The sequence below is a fragment of the Hemicordylus capensis genome, chromosome 5 (genome assembly GCF_027244095.1).
Source record: "Hemicordylus capensis ecotype Gifberg chromosome 5, rHemCap1.1.pri, whole genome shotgun sequence".
Taxonomy (NCBI): domain Eukaryota; kingdom Metazoa; phylum Chordata; class Lepidosauria; order Squamata; family Cordylidae; genus Hemicordylus; species Hemicordylus capensis.
This window is the reverse complement of record NC_069661.1, coordinates 75,421,263-75,443,163: the sequence shown is the minus strand read 5'-3', so window position 1 is coordinate 75,443,163 and position 21,901 is coordinate 75,421,263. Positions and strand designations below refer to the sequence as shown.

General features: G+C 40.4%; 1 protein-coding gene across 8 annotated transcripts in view; it reads right to left on the bottom strand.

The window, feature by feature from the left end:
* Positions 1-21,901, bottom strand: part of PALLD (palladin, cytoskeletal associated protein) — a 329,355-nt gene that overhangs the window by 150,517 nt on the left and 156,937 nt on the right. For all 8 annotated transcript variants that reach the window (XM_053257735.1, XM_053257738.1, XM_053257736.1 and 5 more), the window contains 2 exons: positions 19,985-20,104; positions 17,991-18,321 (listed from right to left, as the gene is read on the bottom strand). In XM_053257735.1, coding sequence (XP_053113710.1) covers positions 17,991-18,321; positions 19,985-20,104 — 451 coding nt within the window. The remainder of the gene's footprint in view (positions 1-17,990; positions 18,322-19,984; positions 20,105-21,901) is intronic.

Below are 21,901 nucleotides of genomic sequence, written 5' to 3'. Positions count from 1 at the left end.
GCTGGTGAAAACAGTGCAAAAATGGGACAAAAACTGACTGAAAGTGGGGAGAAGTGGAGAGAAGTGGGGAGAAGTGGAGAGAAGTGCCCTACCATGCTCTGTTTCCCTGACTGTCCAGCAATGCCCCCCTCAAGTTTTTTTAAAATGTTTTTGCAAAAAATCGTATTTCTTTCTCCTTTTTAAAAAACAAAAAGTAGCCACAAAATGGCTTCTGTCCTCAAAAGGGTGGGCAGAAATGACCACAGAGACAATTTCCACCCATCCTCGACCAATAGATATGCGAGTCTTAACCCCCTAAATACCTAATTTTTTCGCATATCATGAGTTCGGGTGGCAATTACCCAACTGTAGATGCCAGGTCCGCAATTAATTAGGTTCTCCTGTATGAGTTAGAGTTAGCACCAACATTTCAATGTGTCCAAAGCATTCCTAATGTGGCGAGAATGTTTCTCTCTGTCCCTCCCAACCCCCAACAAATGCTATACTCATGGTCAGAAGGGGTGGGATTATGTAGTGCATCAGTACATGAGGCAAGGCTTGGCCACAGTTATCTGAATGTTGGCCTCACTGAATGAGAAGAATAATTTCTTATTTCCTTCTGCTTTCTTTAAGACATGATACCACTTTATACATGGGATTTTATGATATACTTTTGTTTTGTACTAACACAGTAGGATTTTTTTTTTTTAAGGGTGCAGAGTAAACAATCCAAATTTCAAAGAAATGGTGCCAAACCGCAAATACTAGGGTCGTGGTTGGCAAGGGTGGTGACAAATTTCCAACTGCCGATACTAAAATCTGCTATTGGCAAACCTGCAACAGGCGAGGGTCGACTGCATTCAGTTATGGGGGAAGAACAGCATCTGAGAGCTTGCTGTGGCCTCTTGATTGGTCAGAAGTAGTGGTCAAAATATATTAATTGTTAAATTAGACACTATGGAACCCACTTGCAGGCAAAAATGGGAAAGATATTAAAATTGTTTCTTTAAGGGTTTCTTATTTCAAATAATACCTTAACATAATTATCTTGGATATGGTGCAGCTTTAGCAGGCGCATGTACTTCAGACACAGAAAATAACACTGCTTGTCATGAGAAGAGTTAAATCAGATTCTTTTTTCTATTCTTCTCAGTGATCTTCCCCCCTCTGTAGACTTATGTATTTGAGAATTTCATTCTTTAAAGAACAGAAAAGCATAGGAACGACCTCACACTGTAGTTATTTTTAAAGCCTTTAAAATGCTCAGAATGTTCAGAAGATAACTATCTAAATGTAGGTCTTTTCTAAAGAGCAAACAAGAAATGGCTGTTTTACAAAAACTGGACTCTCATTTGCCCAGAAGCCAAAAGGGCAGTAAGATAAAAAAGAGGGCTTCCCTTCCCCTGATCGTTGTCACTTCTGCAGTTAATTTTTCTTCCATTTTCGGTATTCAAGAAATATATGAACAGCTAAAAGCTCAGAACAAAAAGCCAGCTGGAGCTTGATCTGGCTTTGTTGAAACAACCCATCATGGGAGTCAGGCAATAAAAAGGGACATGAAATCAAACGAAGTGATGTTGTTAATCAAGACCACAGTATTCCCTTTTCCACTTAAAAAAAAATTAAAATAGGAGTAGTTTTTCAAGATACTAGATTCAAAGTGGAAGGATCCGTTTCTAATCCAGCCTCCTTGTTCAATGCAGGAAATATAAATAAAGAATTTTCTACTGCACCAGGAAATCCAGAACTAGAACACCCGTAATGGATGACACATTTCTATCCACCACTACTAGAACACCACCCACTCCACAGTCAGCAGCAGCTTAAGAGCTCAACAGTGGGCCCCACAGACTGAGTGGGGTCACAACAAAGTGTTAAATCCCAGTCTCCTCACCATAAATCTGATCTGAAAGTAACTCCTTCCCTGTGGCCACTTTTTGATAAAGTGATCTCTAAACCATGTAACTCCCAGATCAAATCTAGTTTGGCCTTGAGAGCTGGCCAATGGTAGAATGAGTGTATCCGGTGTGTTTCCTGTTGTCTTAAGGCAAATTCCATTTCAAAGGAGTCTTGGTCAGCCTTAGCACAATACTTATTTGAAAAATCATTTGCCTTAAAGCAGGGGCACACAATTCAAATGCCTTGGTGGGTTGAAAGCAATCATGACTGGGGTGGGGTGGGGTGGGGCGGCAAGGTCATTTTAAAATTAAAAATAAAATAAAATAAAGTGGATTAAATTAATTGTATTTTATCTCAACACATTCCATTTCAATTTATTTTTAAAAGTTTAATAGCTAGGGGAGGGTGGACCTGTGTTTGCCCCCTCCTCAGGGACATAGGGACCTGCCATATACCGAGTCAGACCATTAATCTATCTAGCTCAGTATTGCCTTCACAGACTGGCAGCAGCTTCTCCAAGGCTGCAGGCCAGAATCTCTTTCAGTCCTATCTTGGAGAAGCCAGGTAGTGAACTTGAAACCTTCTGCCCTTCCCAGAGCGAGTCCATCCCGTGAAGGGAATATCTTCCAGTGCTCACACTTCTAGTCTCCCATTCATATTCAACCAGGGTAGACCCTGCTTATCTAAGGGGACAAGTCATGCTTGCTACCACAAGACCAGCCTCCACCCCTTACCACCTGCCACCCCTCAGCGACCACTTCAGCAGCTTCCTTGAGTGGTGGCTACAGAAAAGCTGTAGAGATAGTAAACGTTACCAAGTTTTGGTACATCACTGTCAAATATTTTAATGCAAGAGCTAGGTCAATGGATTGAATACAAAACATTTACAGAGCTTACTGCGGTGCTCTTTGCTGGGGCTCTCCCAAGCCTTAGCTCCCCCTCCACTGCATCTTGCTAAGCCAGCTCCTAGGCTGCGAGAAGTGGTCATCCAGTGCATTCCTCTATTGAAGAACCACTTTTATATGGAGCAGTGCAACAGCTCCCAGGTGGCGGAAGGAAGGAAAGGGCAAATGGCAGCTTCCTCCTTACACCTGGCCTACTTCAATGTAAGTGGACACAAATGGAGGATGCACACGCACCCAAATACTCATGCTACCATTGGCCATCTCTCAGGGCCAAACTAGACTTGATCTGGGCATGTTTCAAAATTGTCACACACACACACCCCCTCCGGCAGAGATTTGTATATGGGGTGGTGTAAACATGCACTAAAATAATAAATCAGGACTTTTCTAATGGAAGTGTGTTTGTCAATCTATGACAGTAAGCACTCAAGATGTAATAAAAGAAAATGCTTATAAGATTGCTTATGGTGCAATGATATCTTGCTCTATCAAGTAAATTTGTAAACCTGCTTCTGAAAGCTGCTGGATGTAATGAGCAAAAAGCTGGGTTTATCTATGGATGGTGGCATTTTAATGTGGTACAAATTTCTTGAATAAAGGGGGTAGACTAGACATCCTCCAGGACACCAGAGGAGAAAATAAAGGCTGACATCCAGACTAAGCTACGCATAAGCAGTCCCACTGAAACCAATGGTACAAGTTAATTATGATTAACTTGCCCCATTAATTTCAGTGTGACTACTCATGAAGTCTGTTGCTAATTTAATTAAGTCTGATGGTAATACAATTAAATGATATGAATATATCAGCAACAAAAAAGTCATTGTTGCTTAACCTTCACAAATATGTCATCAGTATACATTATTGTACAATATAGTCAAATATGTTATTGTATAATATGATCAAATATTGTGCAGAGTTTTATTTCATAATTTAAAAAATTGAAAAAGGTGGAAGGCCATATGGACTGTAAATGGGAATACAATACACAAAGCCTATAACACACACAACATGGGGACAGCAACCACCAACGTCTACTACAGGATGAGGGAGATCCCATATTCCAATAGATCAGCCTGATTACTTTTTGCCTGTGAGTAACTGAGAGGAAACTTATGAGCCAAGGTCAGCCTTTGATCTCACCCTGAGTAGAATATCAAGAGAAAAAGTAGCATCTGAACGGACCCTATGTGGCAGGCCTGGGTTTGCGTGTTTATATTCTATCAGTTTCAATGGGCTCTATGGACATCTAGCCTTCTCTGGATTGTACCCTATGTAAAATGGAAAAGTGTGTACTGCCTGCTCTCAATGCTCTTGTTCTAAGTGGGATTTGTCTTTAAAAATATCAAATTGTTGCAGTGTGCGCGCACTCAGGTAAAGCAGCTTTAGCCCATTAGTTTTGAAGAGAGGCAGGACACTTTAAGCGTCTCCACACAGACAGGGAAGTGTACTGTGAGTCAGATACATTTTCAGTCAGGTCACAATTATCTATGGAGAGAAAAAAACTTATTCATTGTGTTGCATGGGGAGATGGAAACATGTTATGAGAAAGCGAAGGAAATTTGCAACTAAACCCAAACCTGACAAGCACAAGATTCCCTGAACTGTGGTTTCAGATCAGGACCTAAAAACAGGATCTAAAATGGCCAATAAGCTTGTTACTAACATGACAGTGGCTGAATTTTTTTTTTTTAAACAACAACCACCAAGAACCACCAGCTGTACAAGTCTCAGTGAATCTAGAAGTTCTAAGAAAATAAGTTGTATGTCTAAGGAGTGGTAGATAAATCAAATAGATTGGTTGGTATCAGTAAAAAGTGTGTGCATGTGGGGAAAAGTGTAATAAGCAAATAAAAAGTGCATAAATGGAAGACTGGAATCAGAAGAAACAATGAATTAGAACAGTACAGAGCAGTACAAAAACAAAACAAAACAGCAGCCATGTGAACCAGAAAGGAGCTGTTCTTTGATCTAACCATTAGAGATAACATCAGATGAAACTAAGGATGAAGGTAAGAATCCAAATAACTCTTTGAAAAAGCCTCAACACTACAGTAAGAAAGCAGGAGTCAACATAAGATTTTACATCGTGATTTCTTTAGCACTTGTCATAATCAAGGTCATAATCAAGTAGTTTACCATTCTAGCTCATTCATTCATCAACAAGAGACTAAGCCCTGTGACCTTTCCATGGACATCCAGGATTTGAAACTGGCTCTCCCACATTCAAACCTGTCCACTGCACAGCAGCAGTCCCAGAAGACATGTTCTTATCTGTTTTATTGATATATAAATATTAAAATAATTACTAGATAAAAATGCATCAGTTTAATGAATTTCTATTCCACTTTTCAACTTTTTGTTGTAAACCACCCAGAGTAATAAGTTTTGGGCGGTATAAAAATATGTTAAATAAAAAAAATAAAGCTTCACAGAGCCGTTACCAAAAATGAAAACAAGTTGTTCTAGTAAGAACTAATCTGCCTACTTTCCTTTCACTAGCTCTACAACTGGACTAAATAGAGTTCAAATCGATTCAAACTGGTTCAAATCGAGGGCCACAAGTTAGACCTCTTGCATCTCAAATACTATCCACTCTGACTGCCAGTAGTCAACATAATTTTAGACAAGGAGATGCCAGAGATGGAATTTGGGACCTTCTGCATGCCAAACAGGTTTTCTACGATTGAGCTACAGTCCCTCACCTGTGGTCTTGGCCTCATGCGACATATTCATTCTGTTCAACCTTTACTACTTTCCAGCTACAAAAATGCACCACACACTCACATGGGGCTGGGTGAGCATGTGCTATTCTCTGGTCTCTGTGGATTAGTATGCTGCCCCAATCCCAATGGCCTAATAGGGTCATTAGCACGAGAGTGTGGGGGTGTTAGTTTGATGGTCATAAAAGTCAATATCAAAGGCAACATTCCTCTGAGAGGTCATTTTATATATAGCAAGAATATCTGTATCTCAGCAGCACAAATATAAAGCTAGGCAGACTGAAATTATTGATTTAAAGCTGACCATTAAAAAAAATAGGTAGCTATCAAAATAAATATAGTTTGTGTTTTCTCAAAAGAGTTCTGGATATCCTGGCAATAAGACGTGTGACATCTGCATTTGAGTAAGGAATGATAAAAGCAGGGAGGAAGATATGCACATTGTCCGGAAAAGGGAAAAAGACAGAACAGGAGAGAGTAAGGCATTGCAGAGGCATAGCTCATCATGTGAAAATCTATATTGTGCTGTTTCTCATTTCTTTTTTAAGACTAGAAATCTGGAGAATAGTGGTAGTTTGTTGCTTCTTTGTAGTGCATACAGACAACACAGAGCATACCTTTTTACTCAAGATTAAATAACCTGGTATAACTATAGCCTCAAGGTGCTAAAGAGCAGCAACAATTTGCTCATGTAGTATACTCTAACAAACTATGTTCAATGCATCTTATTTCCAAGAAAGAGTATATAAGATCGCAGTCATAAGGAACAACTAACGTGTTACAGCGAGGCACTTGTACTGTGTGATACATTTCCAATGGGGGGTGTTTCCAGCAATTTCCTATTCTTCCCACTGTAATTATGAGTTTGAGATATAGGATAGGAGATTCTTGACTGTTTTCTTGCTGCCAAGCTGCACCATCCTCTCTTCATTTGATAGGCAGTGTTACAGCTAGGTGGCTCCCTGAATTTTGATAGACACAAGTCTTATATGACCTCAGTGTCTATGTCCTATTACATGTGGACTGATGTTCCCTATTAACATAATTAGTGGCTTTTCAATTTTGTACAACTTAAAAGTGTGGTTCTAATTTCCAAATTGCTGTATTCAGAAGCAGAACTTAGCCAACTTCTGCTCAGCTTCCCATTTAAATAGTTTCCTTTTCAAGAATTTGTCACCTCTTCCAACTAAGAATCAGCATATTTCATACAAGGCTGAGGTTATAGCTGGTAGCACCAAAGAGCTCAGTCTAGCCTTTTGGCTATAGGGGTAGCTTCATCTTTCCTTTTAGACATATATTCATTTGGTCATATTTTTAATATTGAACACAAGAACAGTTATTCCATGAAATATAATAAAAATATTAATTATTGTTAATACAAAGGTGGTATGCAAAGTCTCTTTGGGAAGGAGACATTAAAAAAATATATGTTTTTTCCATCAGAGTGGCAATGCAGAGACGCACCTTATCTGTTGAATTTCCTGCCACTCAGTTCTTGAATACACAGGAATATTCAGAAGTCTAAAACACTGCTATCAAAATCATTCAGTGTCCCCACTAACAGGGATTCCCAGATGTTGTTGACTACAATACCCATAATACCCAAGCAAAAGCCACTGCAGTTGGGGATTCTGGGAGTTGCCGTCAACAACATCTGGGAATCCCTGTCAGAGGGAACACTGTCAGCATTGCTATTACATGAGGCACCTCTTCCTTCAAATGCCTTCTCAAACGCTACCTTTTCCATGAAGCCTTCCAGCCTGCTGCCTTCAGCCCCCATCACCTTCGCCATGTCCCTGGCATCTGACATCAGATGCAGGGGGCATGGTCATGCTAGCAAATGGGGCCGTGCACAGAGTGGCCTGGATGGCTTTTCCCTGCTTGCAAAAACAGGAAGAGGCATTACCGGACAGCCTGGGAGCCCAGTGCTAGGTGAAACCTCTTAAAAACAGAGCAGCACAGCTCCATTTTCAAGTTTCAGTCAGCTCTGGACTCCCAGCCTGGCTGGGAATGCCTCTCCCTGCTTTTGTAAGCAGGGAGGAGCCATTCTGGTAGTGTTCCCTCTAAGGTGTGCGCACGTGTGTGCGCTCACACATTTTTTGATGTCCATCCAGTTAATTTTAGATCCCGCTCAGGTTGAATCAGGAAGGCCCCACTCTGAATGCATGTGCACACAAACAATACCTTGATACTGCTACCCAGAACAAAATTCATTCCATGCAAAGATGAAAACAATTAGAGAGAACACTGCATTTAGGCCATGCTGTGAAGGCAGTGCTGGTCGGGGAGCCAGCGTGGTGTAGTGGTTAGAGTGCTGGACTAGGACCGGGGAGACCCGAGTTCAAATCCCCATTCAGCCATGATACTTGCTGGGTGACTCTGGGCCAGTCACTTCTCTCTCAGCCCAACCTACTTCACAGGGTTTTTATGAGGAGAAACTTAAGTATGTAGTACACCGCTCTGGGCTCCATGGAGGAAGAGCGGGTTATAAAATGTAAACAAACAAACACACAAACACATAAATAAATAAGTAAAATCCTTTCCAAATGGGGTGTGTGGCCCCATCTGCTAGCATGGCCACGCCCCTTGCATCTGACCTCAGGTGCAGAGGCATGACTGAAGTGCAAGGTGCAGTGGCCCAGGTTCTTTGAGGCCCCCCACTCCGTGGAATGGTTGCTCTGCCCGGGCATAACCCCTTAGTCTCCACATTGTACTGCAAGTAAGCCAAAATAGATATAATAAAAATAAATGCAGTTTTCTCTTTGCTCCTTCATTTGTTTCCGTCTCTTTCCTCTGCTGTTTCTCTAGTATCCAGTTTCAGACTATATGCTTCTTGAACAGGACCTGCTTTCTTAGTTTGAACAGCACTACCCTGTTTCCCCGAAAGTAAGACCTACCCCGAAAGTAAGACCTAGCAGTAATTTCTGATGTACCGCTAATTGCCCTAGTGCATTTTTTTGGGCTAAAATTAATATAAGACACTGTCTTATTTTCGGGGAAACACGGTATGCACATGGATGGAAATAATTACACTACTAAGAAATAAATTCAAAGATACTAGAGAATGCAGGATCCATACACATTTATTTAAACTTTTAACCAGCTGTTTGTAGAGTTTGTTAACAGGTGAGTAGTACCAAGGCTGCAATGCCATACATGGATACTTGGAAGCAAATGCCACTCAAATTAGACTGCTCAGTAAACATGGTTAAGACTGATTAAAGTTACTTATCTTACCAACTTAACCTAAGCTATCAACAGCCAGATTGGCTCCATCTTGAGAACTTAAACAGGAAAACAATCCTCTATTGATGAAACTGACTTAAGTTAGGCATAAGAAATTCTTCCTTCACTGTATTAACTGACAATAAGCAGGCTGCTTCATGTAATAGTGGGCTCTTTGAACTCCCCTCCCCTCCAGATTGAACTGGAAGTAAACCCTTTCCTGACTGACAGGCTGGTGACCTCCAGGGATCAGCCAATCAGCACCAGGTGGGTGGGACCTAGAGGGCCATGAGACAGGTAGAGAAGGATTTCTTTGTTCAGAAGTAGCTAGGCGGGAGGTGAGAGGGAATGGGCACAAGGCTTAGTGAGGAGCAATGGAGTTTTGCTGCCCCATGGTCAAAACTAGCCTGGAGAATTCTCTCATGCAAGGACATCTGCAGATCCTTGAGACACAGGATTGCAGGAAGCTTGATTCTCAAAAAGGTTGGAGTTTGTTCAAGCGGGGAGGAAGCCAGGGCTTCTGGAAGTTTAGCCTAGGGAACAGTTTGTTAGTCAGTTTGCATTAGACTTTTATTTTCCTTTTGTGTGCTCTGTATATCCTTGCAACTGGCCTAGGACTATGTACCTGTGATGTAAATATGCTAAGAAACAATAGCCTGCGCCCATCCATTCAGGGCATTGACAAAAGACTGTCAAGTTTTAAAGGTGCTTTTGTGGTTTCCTACATTCCAGTTCTTTGCAGCTGGGTAACCATGATTTTAAAAGTGTGCCACCCCTAATATCATCTGGGGTGATTTTTAAAGTATTCTTGCAATTACTGAACGCTTCTTTTACCTGTAACTAAAAGCGTAGAGAGCCTCAGATGGAAACTGTCTGTAGTATTTTGAATAAAGTTTGTTTTTCTTTTTTGTTCTTTACAATCTCAATAAGCCTCTGGAGTGGATCTTTAACTCAGGAAAGTGGGGCTGGAAAGGGCTTGCTCTGGTGCAGAACATGTCTCAATCTGACCATTCACCAGCTACCAAGTTTTCTCACCACATGTAAGCTTGCACATGGAAGGTTTTTGTACTTTGCCAATAGTAAGAGAAGGAGTTTCTCTGGAAATTCACCCAAGCCAGGGGGGAATAAATTCTGCTAATAATTCTGGTAGTTTATTCTGGCAGTGAATAAACTACCAGAAGTCCAGGCAAGTTTTGGGAGAAGCCTTTGTTCAGAAAGCTCAGGGTGGAGATGATTCATCATTTGCTTCCCCTCATGTGGGCTTACTCTGAGACAAAGGCTGGATGAATCCATTACAACTTGGTACACAGATGGCATAATTCAGATGCTCCTTTTAACATATATAAATTAGCTGAACCCGCACAAAGCATCTGTGTGCTAGGACTTTGTTGCTCTCCTTGCTGCCTGCTGCCACAGCCCCTGCTTTATTGCTCAGTGTTAGCTGCCCCGCTCTCCAACGGTCGCCCGCCACCCGTCACATTATGAACTCTGTGTCCATGATATGCTGTTACATATCATTCAAAATTATGCTTGACCATTTTCCCTAGTACTGTCTAAAACACTGCTAGAAGAACTGATCTTTTAAGTGCTGTCCATCTACATCACTTATGCATTTAGATCAGGTCTGCCCAACTTTGGCCATCTAGCTTTTTTTGGACTACAATGTCCATAATCCCCAGCCACAGTGGCCAATAGCCAGGGATTATGGGAGCTGTAGGCCAACATATGCACAAGGGGTGAAACTGAGCAGCCCTGGTTTAGATCATGGAGAGAAACTCTCTCCATATTCAGTGTGTGCCTACTGTAGACAAGCACTGGAATATAAGAGAAATAGCTAGCCCCTCCTATGTGCCCTTATCACATGTTGGCACTTCACTTATAACATCTGGAGAGTGCTAGAGAATATTCCCAAATGCAAAGCGTTTACACCTTCATGAGAATCACACAACAATACCTAAACATCTACTTTTAATGCCTCCTACCAACTGAACTATTAAGTCAACACAATTTACTACAAACTCACAGTGCAGAAGTAAAACCATTTATAAGATTCCTCGTAAAGGAGGACAATAAATATAATGGAAGTGACTCAGAAAATAGAAATGCTTTACTTGTGGATTAGCAGACTAAGCAATGTAGCCATATGGCTGCCAGAAATATTTTATTACTATCAATACTATTATGTTTTTAATGTGTTATGTCTCGTGAATAAAAATGTATACTTTCTTAAGAGCGTCAACATATGCCTGTTTTAGTTATAGCGAAACTAAATGTTGCACAGTAAACTATGGGTCCCCTCAAAATACTGAAGTAGAGGAAGGGGGCATCTAACCCTACTTCATCCTGCTGATAAATGTTACTGAAGTTCATATGTCCTTGGTCACTCACTCACCATATATTTAAGGCAAGCATAACAACCCTTCTTGCCTGAGTTGGATTTTATTCCAAGCCAGATTAAGAACACTTCTTTCCCCGTTGCCCTACAAGCCTCCAAAACCCCTTCTCACCTGGCTGATGCTAGGTGGTAGGAAGTAGGGATGTGCAAAATGTTCCACAGTCAGTACATTCCACATTCAAAATGGGCTGTTTCGAGTGTTCTGAGCTCGGGACAGAACCCCCTTCAAATGCAGGACCTGTTCCAAGACTGGAATGGAACTACTCATTTCAAGTTGCAAGATTCCAAGCACCATTTTGGAATCCAAAATGGCGGTATTCTGTGTGTTCGTCACCATGCATGCTCAGAGGCCAGAACACCACCATTTTGAATTCCAAAATATTGCTTGGAATGTTCCGACTTGAAGCGGGCTGTGCTGTCAGAACAACTGGCTCGACCAGTTGTTCCAACAGAAACTTCTGCGGATTTAGCATTCTGTTCTGAGCTCAGAACACAACGCTAAATCCATTTCATGCACATGCCTATTAGGAAGAAGTGAGAGAGATCTCTTTTCCCCACCCAATATCTGGAGTAATTCTACAGATGTAACTCATGCACTAGTAGCCCTGGGAAATGTATTGACGCCAATGGTGAGCACAGGCTGCAGGGAACATAGTTGCACACAGCCTTTTATAGAGCAAACATCGTGCCTGAAAAAGCAGTGGATTGGCAGCAGAGCAGGTAAGACCTGCTTATAAAGTGAACTGCTCCCTGCCCCACTCAAGCCTGTATGAGCCATTCATGCACATCCCTATATCACTCAATAATCTCTCACTCATTTGCAGAGCACTATTCTCACAGATCTGTTGCCATTTAATATGAATTAGCAGACATCATGCAAGGTTTGAAGAAACAGAACATTAAAGTTCCTTCTCCAACCCTTCCCTTCCTTTAAAAACATTTCCCAGTTTTACCATTAATTCTGGAAACAACATTAATATTTAGTATCAGTCATGACCTCATCTCTGCACGTATTATTCTTCATGGGGGGTACACATCGGCGACATCAGTTATGAACAAAGAAAACCAAATGCTTTTCTTTATAATACTTCCAGAGTCAAAACAAACTTGAACAGAGAACAGACTAAACATAACAAGGATTAAGAATTCTACCTTCATTAATTTCAGATCAGAGAGCTTAAGTCTTTTTGAAGCTCTAGTCCTCAACCACTCTGACAGCTTTGTTCCTTTCAGACAGAAAGGTAGCTTTGACTCTCCAAAACAGACTTTTTGAACATCTTTCATGATTAACCGGACTAGCATTCTAACACAAATAGGATAAAGAGGGAGTAACACCTTTTAAAAGTAGTTGTCAGCTCTTCTGCAGGAAATACTGGGTACGCACAAAGGTGTGCACATTTGACATACTGACACCTTGGGCTGACAGCTTGGTTGTACAGGAGCCAAACGACATTGCAAAATCCCAAAGATAAATTAATGTTCTCACAAATGCCTCTCTTTATTCTCAGCAATTTCTAAAGAAAAAGCTAGATAAGAAACCTTTAGTACACAGTAAGATGGCTGAATTGATTGTCTGTATCCAGGCTGACAAGCAGCTCCATACTCTTTCATCATTTCTTCCTCTGTGTGGAGTCTGGAGTTACTCTATATGTATAAACTCCCCATGTCTGTTACATAGCTAGCAGGAAATGACTATGGAAAACTCACTAATGCTGTTTGGTTTATAAAAATCAGATTCGTTAAGTGCACATGATTCTCATAATCATTAAAAATATTTATACACCACTTTTCAGCAAAACATTCTCAAAGTGATTTACACAGCAAGAGGCATGAGTAAGTGGTTTCCTGTTCCAAAAGGGCCACAATCTTTAAGAAGAGTCCTTCCATCCCAAAGGGGACACTAGCAACAATCACTGGATAGACATATGCTGAGCACACCAGGGACAGTTGCTCTCCTGCTAAACATGAGAGCCAGTCATCATGCAAGAAATGCCCAGTTAGATGGATAAATACATGAACATATAGCATAAGCCCAACACAGAGTGTGTGTCTCAAGATAGATATATTTTTTCAACACTACTACTACTACTAATACTACTACTACTAATACTAATACCATCAATCATTTAAGGCCCTTGTGAATATGGTTTGGTTAATATAGGGAAACCCTTACCCATATAAGCTTTCCACATCTTCAGGGTCACATTTAAATGCATTTATCATATGTACTGGCCCAATCCCCTCCACAAATTAACATTTTGCATTAACATGCAGAATCTTACAGTATTACAGTAGGCAATAATGAATTCTCGTTTCCCTAAACATATTTACTTGGAAGCAACTGCCATTGATTTCTATAGAACCCACTTAGAGCCAAAAGTGGTGAAAAATCACTCTCTATTAAGCATTATTGGTTTATTGGTGTGACTATACTAATATTTAAAATGATATAATTTGATTTCTTAAAAAGATAAACAGGTCAAATACTCATATCAAGTTAAATAACAAATTACATGTGACATTTTAAAACCAGAAAGGCTTACATCTCAAGTGTGAGAACAATTACTTAAAAGAAATTACTTAAGTCCTTAGTGTAGACAAATATGTTATTTCCATGTACACAAACCTATGCATAGGTGTGTGCAGACCAGAACAATTTCATCCAAATGCTGAACTTGGCTCATCTATGCTGTTTGGTCTTTTGTCTTCCATTTTCCCTTATGCTGGTCAAACGTTAACTACAAGCTGAAGAGCACAATGAACCATAAACCTAATGACAAAACCACCAGATGATATATGTAGCTTGGTCACATTAAGCTACTGAGCCCTTTCTCATGATCCATGAGAAGGGCTTGAAGGGGCGAGTGGAGGAAGCCTTGAAAAGCTTACCTCCCCCACAGACGATCACCTCCTTGTTGCTGGCGGGCAGATTACCCCACTCAGAAGATTGTCGGCTTTTGCTGGCAGCAGGGAGGCTTGGAGACCAGGAGCCCCCCAGAACTCCCATAATGCGAGCATGTGGTGCATTATGGGGAGTATTTTGACGCCGGCTGGGAGGCTGCTGATGTGTGGGTTTTGCAGTAGCACCAACACATAGTCTGGGCTGATGGCACGTTTGCGCCCTTAAGCTGGGCTGACAGCCAGGGTTCCCTTGTGTGTTTGCCACCATGCCACTGCTGGGAGCTGCGCAACTCCCGGTGCTTCTCATGTGCAGGCAAAACCTTAGCCTGGTTTTGCCTGTGCATGAGAAGAGCCTCACTGTGTCTCATAAGCCATTCGTTCCTCAGACTCCATCACGGCTTTTAGAAAGCTTTTAAAGACTTGGCTTTTTACCCAGGCTTTTACATAATCGTTTTTACTGCTGCTTCTGTGTGTTTTTATCTGTTGTCTTGTTTTTTATGCTTGTTTGATATGTTTTTAGCTTGGTGTTTTTATTGCTTCGTGTTTTTATTGCTTTTATTGTATGTTTTAATTTTTGTAAACCGCCTTGGGGTTTTCTTTTAACGAAAGGCGGTATAGAAATGTAAAAATAAATAAAATAAAAATAAGACCAATATCTTGAGCCTAAACACATTTACTCAAAAGCAAAAATGAAACATGGATTTTGTGTCAAGGCAAATTAAGCTGTCAGCTAGAATTTCTGAAGTTTGAAATACATAACCAGGCTTGCGCCAAGTGAATCTTGCCTCAAATGATAAATACAATATTCTGTATACAATACAATATTCTGGACCCCATTTCACGTCCTCTGCAATGGTTGTGTTCAGGAATGACAATTCCAAATGCATAGATCAACACAAGCTTAGCCCTTTTTTAATATAGCAACTTGAAGCAATCTGCAGAGGGCAATGAATTTTGAGGCATCCTGCTATTCTCTCAGCCCAGTCACACTGCTGTTGAAGAGAAGATGCTCTCTACAAAAGGAGATTCTCTAGCTCAGTTCTATGGTAAACACTCTCCTTTGCTTGCTCTTCAGCTCCCTTACCTTCTTCCTCTTGACACTTAGCACGTGGAGGATGAGAAGGGGGGCACTATTTGCCTGTCTGGTAACTGCGTGCAATAGTGTCAGGATCCACCTGGACTCCAACTTAGAGGAGACCCTCTTAGAAGGCAATGAATATGCCTCAGTCAAGAGACCCTCGACCCAGAGAAAAGCCACCTAGAGTCTGAGCAGACATACTCTGAGCAGCCAGAGCATCTCACCCCTCCTACAGCTGTCTCCTTGGAGGAGCCTTGGAGCTCAGGTGGGCTGCCTTCCGAACTCTACTTCATCACCTCGGGACCCCAAGAGTAGAGGCACTTCCAGTCCAGGGCAAAAGTGCTCATCTGACTTCCCTCCCAATGGGCCACTTGGGAAAGGGGGCAGCACTGCATCCATTTTGGATCAACCTGCATTCCAGAAAAAGGAGCCGCTCCTACAAATCTGACTGCCTCCCTCCCTCTCCACACCCCGCAACCATTTGGAGTCTGCCGCTGTTATTCGACAGTTCCATCTTTGAGCTCTTGCCTCCAGTTGCTGCCTTATTAGGTCTGGATATAGACAAATGGATAACTGCTGCCACTGCCAAGCCAGGGTCAGGGGTGGGGTAGGGGAAAGTGAATCCGATGATATATTTGACACATTGTCTCTGGCCACTATAGGGGCAGCAGCTATATCTGTGAAGTGTTCCCACTGGGTCCTTCCTAAATTGCCCTGTCAATGATCCAGTTTACCACCATCTGCTTCTCCCCACTTCTTCATTTCCTGCAACTACCCACCTCCACCTCACTGAGCCAACAGCAGCACCATCTTTCCCTGTGTGTAGTCTTCTCAAATGTGTTCAGTCCTGGAATTTTGTACTAGTAATCATTTTACTTTAAATATTTGGTTGGCTTATTTGAACTAGAACATATCCTCTATTCAACCTCAGTATAAGACAAAAAACCCACAATAATTTGCAGCTAAGAATGAACGCAGTAATTTCCAGCATACATCAGAGCCCAGTGTTCACAATCAATTTACAAAGAGATAATGTCATTCTATATGAATTATGTCTGAACCTTGGTAAAAAGCAAAGTGATTTGGTCTGATTTTTAAAGCTATGAAGACAAATTGAAGCTCCCCCCACCTCAAAACTTATACCCAGCATGCTTTTGACCTAGAAGTGAAGATGGAACTTAAGCTGATAACATGATTAGCATTTTTATATTTATTTTACTTTATTTGAAATATTTTAGACAGCATTTGGCTAAATTAGTGTTTTCTCAATCTCCCCCCCTACCGGCCCATATTCCATGATATTAAACCTCTATAAATCTGAAAGCATCATTTGCTACTCTTTAGGAATGCTTAGATCCTGCATTAATATGTCCATCAATGGTTTTCAGTCTAATCTGTAATATAAGACACAGACTAAAACCACTATTTCAGGTATGATTTTCTCAAAATCTATCATTTTTGGTTAGTTATAATTAGATCAAGAGCACAACAGTCTTACTACCTTGATTAGCAAATATGAACATAATACTCAGGAGTATAAACAGGAGTGGAAGGATGAGAAGACCATTAATTTAATAAGCACAAGGAGCATAGCTACAAGGGGAACAAATGTCTCTGGGCCCCTGTTGACCAGGTGACAGCTTGCACTTTGCGCTCCCCCTTGTGCCTCTCTGAAGAAGGTACAGGGAGGAGGGGGCCATCATCACTTTTTGTACAGGGTCCATTCAAACCTCCTTATGCCCCTAATTCATGCTAAAGTGACTATACTTACCCAGGTGTACATGAGCATAGATAAACTCCTGGAGGAGTTTAAATAAATCAGTTACTCTGAATTTAATCAATTTTTAAAAGGTTTAAGCCAAACATCAACAGAATCATGGCAAAAAGCTACATCTAAAAATCACTGATTATTAATTTTTAATTATAAGTCAACGGACCAATTTGTGTGAAAGAACCCTGCCATCCTCCACCACCTGTGTGCCAATTTTCAGATCTCTCCGCCCAGCCGTTAGTATGCTCTGAATTTGTTTTTCCCATAGACAGCTGTGTCTTTTTCTCTTGTGCAACTTCAAATGGATTTCTGACTTATTTTCTTCCTCTTGCAAATAGCAAGGCTGCATAAGAGCACTGAAAAAACAAACACACAAGTGGGGAAATCCCTGAGAAGTATGCATGCGCAGAACCTGGTACCTGGGCTTCCTGCCCCCTCCCAATTACAGCCCCAAAGCTAAAGCAGTACTTAATTACAGCAGATTAAATATGGAGCATTGGACTGTGCTCCTCTGCAGATGCACTTGCACAATAGCACTGGGAGAATTTTTTTTAAAAAAATTCAAAAATATAATCAGAAAGTACACATGCGTGCACAGTCACTCCTTGCTCATCTGAGCACAGGTGAATGCATCAGTAGCAAGCAGGAGGCGGGGCACCCCTACATCCTCTGCAACTGTATTGGCCAGAAATAGGTGGGAGCATGGGGAGAAAACTGACATATGAAAAAGCCAAGGTTTGAAAACCTATACCAAACTAATAAACTGCTATAAAAAAACAGCAATGTGAATTGCCTAGATTTACTGTAATTTATGCGTATACACACTTATATGACCTTTATATATGTCTATTTTTTCATATGTAGAAGCTACCAATGCATGTACATGTAGCAAAAGAATGCTTTTGTAGCAAAAGAATGCTTCCAATGCATGTACATGTAGCAAAAAAGAGACATAGTATGTATATTTTCTCTACATCCATGTAGGGGCAAATAACATGGGCAGAGCAGCCCTCAGGGGTACTCATGTTTTGCCTATTGTCCAAGAATCCTAGGCATTCATAGGATCAAACAGCTAGCAACAATAACATGAGAATATCAATACAGAACTACTCACAGCTTTGGCTTAGCAAGCACTGGTGGAGGTGTTTTAGTGGGTGAAAGCAGGCCACTTGGATGAGAAACAGATGTATCAGTTTTGGTGTTGCCATTAATCATCCCATTGACTCCATGGTTGAGATGGATACCATTGGTTTTCTTCTCAGCAGAGTTGAGCTGCAACTGTAGGGCTGCTACACCTGGACTAGAATGGTTAAACTGGTGGCTCTCAGAGTGTTTTGGAGGAAGTTCTACAGCACTAATTTCAAGACTTGGAGGTGGGAAGTGGTGAGAGTTGTCATTGTTCTGTTCTCTCATTGACAAGTCATTGCTGGAGTTTTCAGATGTGGCTAAAATAGGGGGGAAATCCGTATAAGTAATGTTGCATTATAAATTATAACATGCAGTTTGAATTATCCTCACAAATACAGTATTAGTTCATTCAAAGTGAGGTCACCATTTTCTTATATTCAACAGTTCTCAAAAACACTGTCTCTTAAGTTCTCATGAACATTCAAGCTGATGTAACCAGTTTAATGAATATTTATTCACTGTCATTGTCCATGATGCAGCTCATACTATTTGCCAATTTAAAGAACAGTAATTGATTTATGAATATTAAATACTGGCTGGGCAAGTGAACTCTATGAATCAGAGTTGTTAGCACTCACCACAAACATTCACCATAATTGTGCGTGAGAACCACTAACTTTTTCCAAAGTTTTGTTATGTATTTCTGTTTTACATTTTACGCTGACATGAGGTTTTCATTTTCGCTTGTCAGTGTAGCTTACTTTTTCCATTTTGCCTCTGCTGCCACCTAGCCCCAGAATCTTAGTGTTAAAATCTTACAGACCTACTTAACTTCCTCTCTCTAGGTGTAATTTTAAACATTTATTTATTTATTTTTATTAAAACATTTCTATACCGCCCAAAACTTACGTCTCTGGGCAGTTTACAACAGAATAAAAACAAAGTAAAACATTCGTGAAGACAAAAATGGCGGCAGGCAGGGGACAAACACACACACACACCCCAACAAATAGCAAATTTTAAAATAATATTTTAAAACAGCATTAAAACCATTAAAACAACATTGATTAAAAGCCTGGGTGAAGAGATGTGTTTTTAAAGACTTTTTAAAAGCTGTCAGAGATGAGACATTTAGGATGAATAAATGCATAATTTTTAATTAACTTGACGTGTTGGGCTGCCAAGTATTCACAAGCGGCAGTTTGTAGGCTTTTCTCATCTTGTGCAACTGGTAAACCTTTTGGCTAATTATTTTCATTTAATATTTTTAAATATGCTGAAATATACTGGGTGCTGCATCAAGTTTAAAAAAACAACATTAAAAAATCCTGCCTGCAGGCTTAGCAATCTAAGGTCCATACAATCAAAGGAAAGAGAGGAGAACAGCCTGAGATTATGAAACACATACATGGTTTGATGAGGGGTTTTGTGGGGACTGTTTTTGGGAGGTTTTTGCTACTAAGCCCACCACCACACCATCACACCCTGATCAATGCTCTGAACCTGGCTTTTTATTCCTAGCTTAATCTTGATTTTTCAATTTAAAACCTTTTACCTTATGTGCTAACAAAGTCAAAATAGTACTCTGATCCACAATTAAGCTCTAAAAGCAGGAGTTTTACAATGTCAGCTCAGCATTTTTTTAAAAAAATTAATTTCGATTATATATCAGTACAGCAGCCATGTAATGGTGCAGTGGGGAAATGACTTGATTAGCAAGCCAGAGGTTGCCAGTTCATATCTCTGCCGGTATGTTTCCCAGACTATGGGAAGTACCTATATCAGGCAGCAGCGATATAGGAAGATGCTGAAAGGCATCATCTCATACTGCACAGGAGGGGGCAATGGAAACCAGACCAAGGGCTCTGTGGTCACCAGGAGTCGACACCGACTCAATGGCACACTTTACTTTAGATCTACTGAAATGTAGATCAGATTACTGCCCACATTGTCCTGTATAATAAAAGCACTACGGAATACCTGAGAGCACGGTCAGTTTTGCACTGCTCGTTACAGATCCATAATCATTTCTTGCTGTGCATGTAAAGGTTCCAGCATCTTCAGGAAAGGTTTCTGCAATTACCAGAGTACATATCTCCTCTAGAAGGAAATGGAAGAGAGCAAGTCAATAGATGAATTACTTTGAATAAACTTCACATGCGCACAGGATTAGACTGAACATAAAATTACATCCCCATGTTGGACAACAGACAAATAGCACAGAAATATGAACAAGTAACATGGGCTTCCTTCTTCCCCCAACACCCCTATGGATGCTGAACCATCCCAAACCACACACTCATTGCTCAGTTTCACTACATTCTTCAAGTGGTTATAGCTTTAAGATAAATGACATGATCATAAGAGGTTTAAGAGAGGATCTTACATCACTCTCTAAGCTTTCCACACAATATTGCTGTATACAGACACATTCAGTAATTTCAGAGACAGAAATGCTAACTATTAAATGCACACAGACTGTTTGCTCATTTTTGTCCAAGCCCTTAACATGTAAAAGAACAAGGACAACACACACCTTGGACATGTATGTAATCCCATAATTCAGAGAGCTTTGTGCATGCAGAGAGTTTACATCTGTGCCAAAGGTTTTTTTCAGGATAGGCATTAAAACGCAGAACAAAAAGCATATGAAACTTCACACTTGCAAGAAAAAAGTTGGTTGTTTTTTTGCTGGGTTGTGCCCAGAGTGCAGTATGGCTCACATGTAATTCATGCTTTTAAATTAAACACAAGCACATTAAAATAGTGTGTGTGCCTGCAGAGAACTACATTCATGTGGCAGAATTTCCTGTGCTAATTCTGTATCTTTTTCATTTCTGTATACTGAACTCTTTCCATTAAAATAAAATATCTGAGTGACAATAAAAGCTTTTTACCCTGCTTTTATTGCCATTCTTTTCCTGCCACATTAAATGCTATTAAATTCTTCCAAATGGCCATAGATCATGTTTCACAACTGAGAAATGTAGTTTCAAATTGGATGATCAAAATTAGGCCTTAATTTGTTGAATAAGGTCCATTTCACACATTACGGAAGCACTGGTACTTAAAATGCTACACATCTGACAAGCATGCCTGAATAAAATAAGTATTCACAAACACCTGTCTGCAGCATTTACACTTTGATGTTTTGAGGAATACACCAAAAAGTGTAACCTGCAGAGTGGCACCAACAAGAGAAACTAGCTTTACAACCTAAGGGAGCATACCAAAAATCACATCACATGGATTTGTTACACTTTGAACACCCTTTAACCACCTTGTAGGAAACAAGATGTTCAAGGTGGATTTCTCCCCCCATTCTTTGAAAGCATGCTTAGTGAAGAGGTTTGTTTTTGTATTAATACTTGAAACCAGGTATGGCATTAGTGAAGATTAACACAGTACATGGGCGTGATTTTGTGCTTATGGCACAAATGTCTTTCAAGTGGAGTTTATTCAGAAGCTAGTTTCGGCTTAACACTTAATATAATCAGAGTTCTCTATGAAAGCCTTCTGTTTCTAACCTCTCTGCATGAACTATGTCAAAATGCAACCATGCAAAACCAACTGTGATTGTTTTCCTATTCCTTGATTTATAGTTCTTGTACTCAGGAAGCAATTCTTCATGTTGCATTGAGTGGCAGCTGATTGCTGTCTCAATTAACTTAAAACTGTTTTTCCTTTTCAGAATTATCACATATTATCATATACCCAAAGACTTCCTGTGTTGGAGACAGTCTGAAAATGAAGGACCAATTTAAAAAGAGGTCCAGTATATAATTTCCAACCCCCAGACAATAGAACAACTACTGTTGGCAGTACAGAGAAGTCTGTAGAATATGACAAAAACACAGTCCAGTATTACTTAATATAACACAGAGATTTTAAACTGTT